The sequence below is a fragment of the Macaca fascicularis genome, chromosome 7 (genome assembly GCF_037993035.2).
Source record: "Macaca fascicularis isolate 582-1 chromosome 7, T2T-MFA8v1.1".
Classification (NCBI taxonomy): domain Eukaryota; kingdom Metazoa; phylum Chordata; class Mammalia; order Primates; family Cercopithecidae; genus Macaca; species Macaca fascicularis.
Window position 1 is genome coordinate 127,392,252 of NC_088381.1, and position 12,892 is coordinate 127,405,143.

A 12,892-nucleotide genomic window follows, 5' to 3' on the forward strand; every position below is an offset into this window, starting at 1 on the left:
CTCTGATTCCTGAGCCACATGCATATTTTAGAGGTCAGTGATGACAGGCTCCAGTTTCTGCTCCAGATCCCCCATCTCCCTGAAGTTGGAGCGTTGGAAAAGAGAGACCAATGCAGATTCCAGTCCACCCCCGCTCATCCTGTGAGTTCCGGTTTGTTTTTGCTTCCATTCACTTCCTGTTGGTCTTTCCATCCCAAGTACCTGCCCTGCTGACTTCAGGCCCCAGCACCAGATGTAAAGCTGACAGTCTCACCAGACTGTGTAACTAGATACCACAGTTGCAGGAGGTCAAGTCCTGTAATAAACCCGTTTTCTGGTGGCTGTGCTTCTCTGATCAAATTCTGACAGACACAGGGCTGTAGGACCCAGAAAAGCGAATGGTCCTTGGCCTGGGCTTGTCCATGCAATATCAGGATGATGTGCAAAATCTGTGGAAAGCTCTTATAGAAGATTTACAATGGAGGGCCCGGGATTGGAGCCAGGCCTATGGAAAAGTCAGTCACAGCACTGCCTTGTCAACAACACATCCCAACACTGGGACGTTTATACTATGAACCAGTGACTAATCTAACTACTATTCAGGGCTGCTTTCCTTCAAATTTATGGGTTACAGACCCAAATGGTAGTGGGACTTCTTGCTATTCAACCTAATGATTTTGCTTTTCCTCCCCGTGACTTTGGGTTCTGTTGATTTAGAGATACTACTGGGGAAAAAAATGGTTCCACCAGGGGCACGACAAGAGTTTCGTAAACCACTACGTGAGGTTGCGTCCTAATTTTGGGCTCCTCATGCCACTGAATCAAAGGCAGAAATGGGATTACAATGTGCCTGAGGTTGTTGGTGGTGATTATCAAGGGGAAATCGGGTTATTGCTATGTAATAACGGTGCACAGGCTGCCACTGGCCTATCCCTTTGTGTGAATTAGGCACGCAGTGAGCACACAGCCTGGCAAGCCGAGCGCAGGCTGGAGACCTGTCTGTAGTGGTTTTGCAGTTGATTTTCTTGGGTCCTGTGATCTACCAGTCATCTCATCTGCCAAGTCTTATGCTTCTATTTTACGTATCTTGCCAAATTACACTGTAGAAACTTGAGTAAAAAGTTAAATAGGATCCTTATTCCTTATCCTATTCATGACTCAAAGGGGATTGCCCTCATTGTTTTACCAGTAGGTATGATGGTAAAATTATCAAACATATCTGAGATGCTGACCGCTTCTTAACACCTCTTTGGTTACCATTTTGGTTCAAGCCACCTTCATTCTAACTTGGGTTATTGCTTTAGGTCCCTAATTGTTCTTCCTGTGTCCACCCTTTTGTTTCCTAAATTCTACTCAACATAGAAGCTAGAGTGATCCTATTTAAAGGAAAAACTCAGATTATTTCAGCCCTCCACTCAGAACCCTCCAATGGCTTTCTAGCCCAGACAGAGCAAAGGACAAAGTACTTCTGATGGCCTATAAGGGTGTGCCTGATGCTCCACTTGGATCTCCCCTTGAAGGCGGACTCGCCACACCATTGTGAGGAATGTGGTTAGCTCACACCTCCAATAGTTGGCTCCTTCAGGGTAAGCTCAGCTATCTAGCCAGTATCATGCTCCTTTGGGACAGTCCCCATTCAATGACTAAGCAAGGAGGTGATACAAGGATGCATCCAGCCATTTCTGCCGAAGCCAGGCCTCTTCTAACAGGCAATCCTTGCTCCGGAGCCTCTTCTAATAGGCAATCCTTGCTCCGGAGCTCCCCAGAGGTTACATAATGGCCTGACAGCTTTCCCTGCCCAATCTTGTCACAGATACTTCTCCCTAATATACCTTATCAGTCCTAATTCCATCTCAGCATCTGCTTCCTGAAGAAGACTCCCACCACGCCTGGCACTCCCAGCTCTTATTCAGCAACCCCACCCCCTTGTGATTCCTTAGATAGGAGGGTCCTGCCTCAGGCCCTTCCTGCCTAGCATGCCCTCTGCCTGGAGCCATCTCCTGCAGACATCTGCAGGGCACCCTTCCTCATATTCAGGGCTGGACCCTTCTCTGACTACCCCTATTTACAACAGCACACACACCATATCACGTGCACTCTCCCTGTCCCACTTCCCTGCCTGATTTTTCTCTATGGCTTTTATAACCATCCAATATACTACTTGTTCTACTTGTTTCTCTCATTTATTTTCATTCTCCCGTGTTAGATAGTAAGCTCCATAAAGGCAGAGTTTTTGCCTGTTTTGCAGCATTTAGAAGAATGCCAGGCACCTAGACTAATGCTTTCCACCCCGCCTCTTCTACCCTCTCACCCCTTTTCTTCTAACATTGTAGTCATTTGTGTCATGCTTTCTTTCCTTTGTTTGTTCTCCGAGTTGCGGGGTTTCTGTTTCACCTCTTCCTGTTTTCTGGCCATCACCTTCTGATATCTCTTGCCTAAGTTCCTACATTTCCATACTAATAATTTTCCTTTGTACTGCTATTAAATTATTTTTTTAAATTCATAGAAGAATGTTTGATTATAGTTTTTTGTTTGTTTGTTTCTTTTTGAGGCGGAGTCTCACTCTGTCGCCCAGGCTGGAGTGCAGTGGTGCGATCTCGGCTCACTGCAATCTCTGCCTGCTGGGTTCAAGTAATTCTCTGCCTCAGCCTCCCTAGTAGCTGGGATTACAGGCGTGTGCCACCACGCCTGGCTAATTGTTTTGTATTTTTAGTAGAGAGAGGGTTTCACTATCTTGGCCAGGCTGGTCTTGAACTCCTGACATCGTGATCCACCTACCTCGGCCTCCCAAAGTGCTGGGATTACCGGCATGAGCCACTGCGCCTGGCCTGATCATAGTTTTTATTTGTTCCATGCCACCATTTTTTCTGAGTGTTCTTATTTGTTGGAAAGTTTTGTTCCTCTTTTCAGTTGTTTTTCTCCTAGTATTTTTGTATGAAAAATGTGACTACTTTCTTTTGGTTACTAATATTATTAATAGAAATAATTGGTTATCCTTGGGCCAGACATCTGCAGAGGGTTTCTGCAGGATGTGGCAGGATGGGATGGGGTCGGGGAAGACAACTTGGATCAGATAAGACTCTAAACTAGGAAATTTTCGAACTCCCTATTTTCATCCTGCGGTATGAGACTATTTCCTTCAAATAAAGCCCCTCTTTGGTGTAGCCAAGACCTCTTCTTCCTTTTCAAACCTAATTAAGCTCAGGAAGGCTTCTACCACCATCCCTATTCTCAGCTGCTCTGCTAATGGCTGCCTCTGGGGTAATACCATCGCCTTGAAAAGGTGCATTTTTTTTATTGTGTTTCTGTGGACCTGGCACTTCTGGGTACTTTCAGTGCCTTTTCTCTCCACCTCCCCCAGCATCCATGCCCTGTTCTATCTCAGGTTGGCTTTTGGCAGTTCCCAAGGCAGCATGATACCCTCTTTTTAAGGAGCACGTCTGAGATTGACTTTACTAATCTCCCTTGCCCCAGCTATTTTCAAGCCAGCTCCAAATGGCTCCCTACACAACTCCACCTGTCTCCAAGGCCGTTGCCAACAGTTCTACATAATTTGAAGTGTGATTATTATTATTATTATTATTATTTTGCTGAAAAAATATTTCTTATTGCTCTGCTTCCTCTTCAGGAAAAGAAGAAAGATCCAAAATAAAATTGTAACCTTTTTCATACTAGAATATTTATTTTACATTTAACTGATTAGAATAGCATGAAATAGTATTCCCCCTCCCCCTCATGTAGTCATCCAAAAGTATTCTTAGATGCAAAATAAAATTTACCTGATACTTGCTTAACTCTTTGATTAACATTTTTTCTTTGTTAACAAATGCTTTCTCTTCTTCTTTCAATTCTATTGTAAGTTTTTCAATCTGTGCCACAAAGTCATTGATCTCCTTTTCTCTGAGACTGGTCTAATTAGAGAAAAATGAGAATTTGTCATTTCTCTTGTAGTGATCAGCCTTACATTTTCAAATAACCAGGAAATTAATATCTCTTTGCATGAGACCTGCTTCTGATTTCAGTTCATATAATTTCTCAGCAACCACTGAGAGTAATATTTTTTCCTCCAGAAATTAAGTTCTTCACCAAATGATATTTTTATAAATATGACATGAGGAGTGGGGAGGGTAGAGGACAGTGGGTGAGCAGAGGGTAAATATAAAAGCTTAAAAAAATTATACATGCGCTCATATTTTTAGAGGTAATTCCCCTAAAGACTAACCTCAAGTAAGTTTCTGGTTACATGCTTCAAAAGCATATTCTACTGTATTTGCTAATTCTCTCTAGTTAATATACAGCAAATGAATACATTTCCTAAGAAAATTAAATAACTCACTTTAAACATGAAATCAGCAGAAAGGAAAATACTTTTTAATAAGATAGGATTTAATTAAATATTGAAGGAGAATTGCTGATATGCAATGTAGGGGACTAATTCTAAGTTCCTTCAGTTCCCTTACCTCGTTAAGTAATTCAATTCGTCTAGCTTCTGCATTCTGAATTTTTTCTGTAATAGTTTGTATCTCAGCTGTTATCTGAGCTGTCCAACGTGCATGCTTTTTTCTCAAGCAAGCTATTTTCCACTGAGTTATAACACTACAGATTAGAGCAAAAAGAATTGCCATTAAGTTGACATAGCAGTTTACTAAAAAGATGAAGAAATTCAAAGCAAACAAGTTATACTATGACTACACAAAATTGTTTGCACTATTAGTGTTGCAGACTACACACATTGCATGAAAAAGTAAGACAAAACATTAACTTCCTCAATTCTGTCTCTGCAAGTTGCTTCAGAGTAAGAAGTTACATCTGCACGTCCAATAGAACAGTGAACAAACCACACTTGGCAGCTTGCCTCCTTCAGGTAAAGGATAGATATGAGGAAGGCTTGGGGCAAAGTGGAAAACAAGGCCCAGGCAGAAATAGTAATAGAATTATCTAAATTACCGGATGTGCTACTAATAGATTTCAGACTTCTGGGTTCTCAAATTTTTCTCCACCACCACATTAAAAAGCTACATATTTGAAGAATGGTTAAAATGTGCAATTAGGGCCAGGCGCGGTGGCTCACACCTGTTAATCCCAGCACTTTGGGAGGCCGAGGCAGGCAGATCACCTGAGGTCAGGAGTTCAAGACCAGCCTGCCCAACATGGAGAACCCCTGTCTCTACTAAAAATACAAAAAAATTAGGCAGATGTGGTGGCACAGGCCTGTAATCCTAGCTACTTGGGAGGCTGAGGCAGTAGAATCACTTGCAATTGGGAGGCGGGGGTTGCGGTGAGCTGAGATTGTGCCATTGTACTCCAGCCTGGGCAACAAGAGCGAAACTCCATTTCAAAAAAAAAAAAAAAAGTGCAATTAGAGTCTTTAAGTGCACATTCAATAATAACATTAGCCGGGCACAGTGGCTCATGCCTGTAATCCCAGCACTTCGGGAGGCCGAAGTGGGCAGATCATTTGAGGCCAAGCGTTTCAGACCAGCCTGGCCAACATAGTGAAACCCCGTCTCTACTAAAAATACAAGAATTAGCCGGGCATGATGACACATGTCTGTAATCCCAGCTACTCAGGAGAATCGCTTGAATCTGGGAAGCGGAGGTTGTGGTGAGCCGAGATTGCTCCACTGCACTCCAGCCTGGGCCCCAGAGTGAGACTCCGTCTCAAAAAAAAAAAAATTAGCTGGGCGTGGTAGTGCATGCCTGTAGTCCCAGCTAATCTGGTGGCCGAGGCATGAGAATCACTTGAACTTGGAAGGAAGAGGTTGCAGTGTGCCGAGATGGCACCACGGCACTACATCTTGGGCGACAGAGCAAGATTCTCTCTCAAAATAAGAATAATAATACTAACAATAACAACAACAATGATAATAAAATACAGCTAAGTAAAAGCAAGAGCTTTTTAGCTGCACTGATCTAAATACAGCATTTTACATGTATCATCTCATTTACATTCACAGCTACTTTATAAGGTAGGTACTGTTATCCTTCCCCACTTTATAGGGATGGGGCAAAGATAAGTTATTAAATAACTTAGCCTTGGTCACAGAGCTAATAAGGACAGCAACCAAAGCAGGCCATCTGGAGAGCCGGTAGCCTTCACGCCACCTTCCTCTCTTATCACACCTGTCACCTCCCTACTGGTTCACAAAGAGGCCTGGATGAGCAAAAGGCATTGCACAAATATTAGCAATTTTACTCTTTGGTGTCTGCACTTGATTGAAATGGAAAACTTTGGTTCTGTTCAATACCAAAAAAAAAAAAAAAATCAAATTAACCAATACATCTAGATCTGAGATAATTTACACATAATTTAGGAAAATCATTCCCTTGGGTTCTAGTAACAACAAGTATTTTGCACAGTGCATTAAGATAACATATACTGCTGATAACACAAAACACAAATAAACCTTTTTTTTTTTTTTTTTTTTTTTTTTTTTTTACCATCTCTGACTTTCTCTTTCCAGGTTAGCACTCAGGATTTTGATTTGTTGCTGATATACTGTTTTTGTTGCTCTAAAAAGAAAAACATATTGGATTTTGCATTTGTGGGAACTGTTAGAATATACAATAGACTCTTTATGTATAATTTGTATGCTCAGTAAGGCTATAGTCTAATAGGGAGACAAAATAAGCCTTGTGAAACAACTAAACATTTCAGTGGCAGATTGATAGACAACTGCAATTCTGTGTTAGTGCAAACTGATTCTGCAACAGTTGTGGTGAATAGCCAAGGATAGAGAAGAGATTTCTAGGGAGGTAATTGACAAAGTGTTACTAGAGGTTAATGTTTCTCAGAGGGAGGAATGTGGATTGTCAGAATGGAGGTGCAATCTTATCAAGGAAAGGGTATCATCATTTGCAAATACAGAGAGGGAAGGAACAGCAAGTCAGGCCTCTGTTATGACATAAGGTAGGCTTGCTGTATACAGAGGACATGAAGGAGAGAATAACCCTATGACACAAGAGGAAGTAAGGTTGACACATTGTTGAGGAACTCCAGACCCTAGATTGAGCTCTGATTTGATATAATATATAATTCAGAAAGCCAATATAGTTTCTTGAGCTGGGGAAAAGTAGTAACTAAGGATAGAAGATTTTCTTGCGGTAGGATGGATGGAAATGTGAAGATTCCAACATAGGTGACAGAAGCCTTTATTTTTATCCCCTGCCCTGCCTTTTCCCTATGAAGTGCTTCTTGGACAGAAATGAATTGAAAGCCACATAAGGAAAATGCTGCTTTATATCTTTTGAAAGAAATATTCAGAAATAAAACTTAGCATAGGAAACACTCTTAAATAAACTAGAAACATACCTGGTCTCATGTTTCTTTCTCTGTTTGGATTTCTGTTGGTATGTGCTTGAATTTTCATCATCACCTATCTTACTTCTATAAGCTAGCTTCTTCATTGTCCTGTATTTAAATCGTGTGTCTCCCTTTGTGTGGTGATATTATGCCCCCATACAATGAGCACAGAAAAATCTGACTTGCTTTTAAAGGTCTAGTTCAAATTTTAAATCCTGTATAACGAAGGACTCCTTGATTTCACTTTCATGCCTGACTGTTTTTTATAATTCATTGTCATACATGGTTTATTTTTCACCATCATATATGGTTCATTAATTATTTCAAATGTGTTAGTCTTGCTTCTCTGCCCAACTGAACTATAAGCTGCCTTATGCTCAGTCTTAATGTGTACAATCGTAGAATATTTACATAGGTCATTTTGACAATCATTATAAAAGTGAAAAAGATGCATCCTCCTTTGATCTAGCACTTCAACTTTTAGGACTTTATTACAAATAAAAAAAAAAGTCATATGGGTAGAGAGAGATATGCTAACTTCAAATATTTGTAATATAGGCAACAGACAAAAGTAAATTTCCATCAGTAGAGTGCTGGTTAAATACAATATAGTATAATGTGTATTATACGATAGAATACTATGCAGTTAGAGAAAAGATATGTGTGTGTGTGTGTGTATATATATATATAAAATCTTTGTTTTGAAATAGTTTCAAACTCAACAGGTAAGTACAAAAAATAGTACAAAGAATCCCATATATCCTTCACCAACTTCTCCAACTGTTACCATTTTACCTAATTTGTTTTATCATCCTCCTAGGTATAATTTTAAGTGGAACAAATTCGGTTATAGTAGAGTATAATCCAATTTTTGGATACATACAAATAAATACATATTTGAAAGCATATATAGTAAACTGTTAACAGTGATTATGCCTGTGGAGAGATGGAGAGATTAGGGTAACTTTTACTCTCTAAGTTATGCATTTTATATTTGAATTTTAAAATCATGTATAGGTATTATTTTTTAATCAGAAAAAGATTAAAATTAAAATGACTTAGAATGCAGAAATGAACATCAATGGGACTCAGTGTTGTGACAATGTTCAGGCACATTCTTGTCACTGCACCCCAACTGGTCCATTCCTGGGACCCAGGAGCTCCCACAGAATTCAGAACCTGTCTATCCTTTCAATGAAAAAGTCCATGAGAATGACTTCCAGACTGTGAAACAGAGAGAGCTAGTTATAAACTTCCGTTTCTGTAGTATGTTAGAAATCAACATAGATTTATTGCTATCATTTATTAAAAAATAAATGCAGAGAAAGTAAAGATAAAAAATTTCAAAGGCAACAAACATACTGTTGAAGTTCCTGGAGTGTGATGAGTCCTTCTTCCATATTTTTGATGTCTACTCTCTTTTGTGACAGAAAGTATTCTTTCTGAGTAATATATGTCAGCTGTTTCTGATTTCTATCATGAAAAACAGAGTTATTTGTTGAAGGCTGACATAATCAAACATGCAAACACAAATAAGAATTTCAAAAACAGTTTTGAAAGTTCAGATCATGAGCTATTCACTAAATAAATTATTAAAAAATAGAAACAAAGTATTTTTGCTGGTGGTAGCTAGATCTAAATTTATGCACAGGATTTTCTTTTTTTCAAATTTTTTCCCAGCTAATTTTTGTACTTTTGTGGAGATGGAGTTTCCCTGTGTTGCCCAGGCTGGTCTCAAACTCCTGGTCTTATGCAATTGGTACATGTTGGCCTCCCAAAGTGCTGGATTATAGGCGTGAGCCGCTGCGCCCGGCCTACACATAGGATTTTTATAAAATTTATGAAAATTCCCAAGCCACTGAAAGAACATTCACCACAATAGTAACCACAAAACAAGAACAGTTGTGTAGTGCTCCATCTCTCTAGGGGGTGTGTCTCTCCTAACGTGCTTATCAGTTCTGTCATATTCTTCTGTGGAAGGTGAAGGAGTCAGTCAGACTAATTTTGCATATTGGCTCTACCTATTAATCAGAGTGTGATCTTAATAACAGCTAACAATTAGCTTCACCTGTGAATAAGCATCAGTTTCACCAGCTATAAAATGAGAATTGCAATGCCTAGCTCCACGGATGAATGAATTTAATAAGAGGTAAAGTGCTCCTCTCAGTGTGTGGACTGATAAGGTTTTTTGTTGTTGTTGTTGTTTTGTTTTGAGACAGAGTCTGGCTCTTGTCGCCCAGGCCGGAGTGCAATGGTGTGATCTCAATGGTGTGATCTCAGCTGACTGTAACCTCCACCTCCCGGGTTCAAGCAATTCTCCTGTCTCAGCTTCCAGAGTAGTTGGGATTATAAGCACGTGCCACCATGCCAGCTAATTTTTTGTATTTTTAGTAGAGATGGGGTTTCAAGTAGTTATTTTTTTGTCTTAACTTGCAGGAGAAAATAATGAGGCTCAGAGAAGTTTATAGTCTTGTTCAAATGCCCAGATATTGATAGGAAGCTGCCTGTAATAGAAACTATTTGATCTAAGTGACTCATCTTCCAAACTGCTGTGGACTGAATTGCACCTCCCCCACCTCCAGAATTTATGTGTTGAAACTCTAACCCCCAACATGATGAAGAAATAGAGAGAGTTGGGTCATTTTTACTCTCTAAGTTATACATTCATATATTTGAATTTAAAAATCAGGTATAGGCATTACTTTTTTCATCAGAAAAAATTAAAATTTAAAGTGCTTTAGAATGGCAGAAAGGAACATTGTGGGGGGTTAGTGTCGTGAAGGCCTTTGGGGAAGTGATTAGGTTTGGATGAGGACATGAGGGTGGGACCTTATAAAAGAAAGACACCAGACAGACAACGTGTTCTCTCTCTCCACCCTGTGAAGACACAGAGAGAAAGCAGCTGGGTGGCTGTAAGCTAGAAAACGGCCCTCACTCAGACTTCCAGCCTCCAGAACTGTGAGAATATCAATTTCTGTTGCTTAAGCCAGCCAGTCTATGGTATTTTGTTATGGCAGCCTGAGCTGCTGAGACAGAAACCAGTAATGATAGCAAACGTTTTCATTTTTGTCAATAGATTTTAAAACTAGGATAAGATTAAGTGTAGAGCCACCACTTTGATAGTAAGAAAAGCACCCCATAACGATGGCATGTTGAATCACATGTGTGGGTAAAGACATACTCATCATAGATCTTTCGTTTTTGCAAAAAAGTTTTTTCTTCCTCACTTAAAACAATCTTATATTGTCTGGCAAGGGTTTTCATTTTCTCTCGTAGGTCTTTGTATTCCATACGAGCATCATGCAGTGTTTCAACCAGCTAGAGAAAAACAAAGGAGGAGAATGAGAGAACTGGCTTCACTGCTCCTCTGAGGCCATCTGCATCAGGTGGCAACTCGGAGAGCACCTGGTATATTGCTTAGCCCACCGTGAATATGCCATAAATGCTGAGTGATTTAATTCTATAGCAAACATGCAATTGTATACTTTGGGACCTCTACTATAAATTTGCTTTTAAGTACAGAAAAATAGTAAACCCTGCTGCAAAACCATACAGTAATAATCCATATTGAAATGCAAAATGGGATGAATAAACTGTGCGTGCCTGCTCTGCAATGTTTGTATGTCCTTTTTCCAGAATATAAACTATAGAAAATGTAAAAAGAAAAAGTAACATCCTCAGCTCTTCCTCAAAACATCTTTGAGTTGATATTATGCTTGCTTCTTGTGAAATATTTCTATTTGAGGACAAAAAATAGTACCCTACATGAGATCAGAAATTTTGCTTATAGATTGCTTCAAACGAGGTAAGAAAGTCAAATTTAGCAGAAACAATGGGCTGAATAGTTCAAAACAACCTTCTATCTCAGGACAACTCAAATAGCTGCATGAAAAAATATTTGTAGAAGTGTTGAAGAACTCACAAGACAATAAAAAATGATTCAAAAAACAAAAATAGAATTACTATTCAACCCAGCAATCTCATTACTGAGTATATACCCAAAGGAAAATAAATCATTCTACCAAAAGGATACCTGCATTCCTGTTTATTGCAGCACTATTCAGAATAGCAAAGACATGGAATCAACCCAGGTGCCAATGAACAGTGGATTGGATAAAGAAAATGTGGTAATTATACACCATGGAACATTATGCAGCCATAAAAAAGAATGAAATCATATCCTTTCCAGCAACATGGGTGCACCTAGAGGCCATTATCCTAAGTGGATTAATGCAGAAACAGAAAATGAAATATTGCATGTTCTCATTTATAAGTAGAAGCTAAACATTAGATACACACGGACACAAAGATGGGAACAATAGACACTTGGGACTCCAAAAAGGTGAAGAGAGAAGTGGGGAAGGGTTGAAAAACTACCTACTGGGTACGATGTTCACAACTTGGGTGACAGGATCATTAGGAGCCCAAATCTCAGCATTATGCAATATACCATTGTAACAAACCTGCACGTGTACTTGAATCTAAAAATATAAAAAATAAATAAAGGATAATAGGGAATTACTAGGCCTAATTCTAGGAGAACGCAAGAATCCAGAGTGGTAAGGTTAGCACTTAAAGTTCCTCTTGCCTTGAAGACATTTACTAACATAGAAGAAACCACTTGAAAACCAAGTTTTGGGGTTTTTTTGCATGGCAAGTGGAATAAAAGCCAACATGTAATGCTCATCCAGTTGTTGAGCCTACATAAACCTCCCACTATTTTAGTCTGGGATTCCGAAGAGCTTCACCCTCTGGATAAAGGTAAATTGAAAGTTAACAAGTGCAACTTGACTTTGATCACCAGGGATGCTTAGCACGGATTAAGGTAGCTTGGAACTTGTAACACCCCACCCATCTGACAGAAGTAAATGTAAACTGTTCCTGGGAAAAACACCATTATCTTAATCCTCGAACTGTTTTTACAAACTGTATTAGTCCATTTTCACACTGCTGATAAAGACATACCTGCAACTGGGAAGAAAAAGAGATTTAATTGAACTTACAGTTCCACATGGCTGGGGAGGCCTCAGAATCATGGTGGGAGGCAAAAGGCACTTTTTACATGGTGGTGGCAAGAGAAAATGAGGATGATGCTAAAGCAGAAACCCCTGATAAAACCATCAGATCTCATGAGACTTATTCACTACCACAAGAACGGCATGGCGGAAACTGCCCCCATGATTCAAATTATCACCCACCGGGTCCCTCCCACAACATTGTGGGAATTACGGGAGTACAATTCAAGATGAAATTTGGGTGGGGACACAGAGCCAAACCATAGCACAAATATTTTTTGTTCAAGTACAATGTCCAGTATACAATATTCCACCAGGAACAGAAGGAAATAAGAGCATGGACAAACATTGGCAGAAACAACACACTACAGAAACAGACTACAGACCCATAAAGACATAAGACATTGAAATTATCAGACACTGAACTACAAAACTACTATGCTTATTATGATTAAAGAAATATTAGACATGCTTGAAAATGATGACAGGGAATTAGAAATGGTAATGAGTGACACGGCAGATTTGAAAGGTACCAAATAATTACCAGTTGAAAAACACAATACCAGCCGGGCTCATGCCTGTAATCTCAGCACTT

At 39.6% G+C, this 12,892-nt stretch overlaps 1 protein-coding gene across 1 annotated transcript in view; it reads right to left on the reverse strand.

Moving 5' to 3' along the window:
* Nucleotides 1-12,892, reverse strand: part of CCDC175 (coiled-coil domain containing 175) — a 62,009-nt gene that overhangs the window by 23,668 nt on the left and 25,449 nt on the right. Inside the window, 5 exon segments of the mRNA XM_005561385.5 lie at nucleotides 3,759-3,890; nucleotides 4,440-4,575; nucleotides 6,421-6,492; nucleotides 8,645-8,755; nucleotides 10,464-10,600. Of these exon segments, the coding sequence (XP_005561442.4) occupies nucleotides 3,759-3,890; nucleotides 4,440-4,575; nucleotides 6,421-6,492; nucleotides 8,645-8,755; nucleotides 10,464-10,600 (588 nt within the window).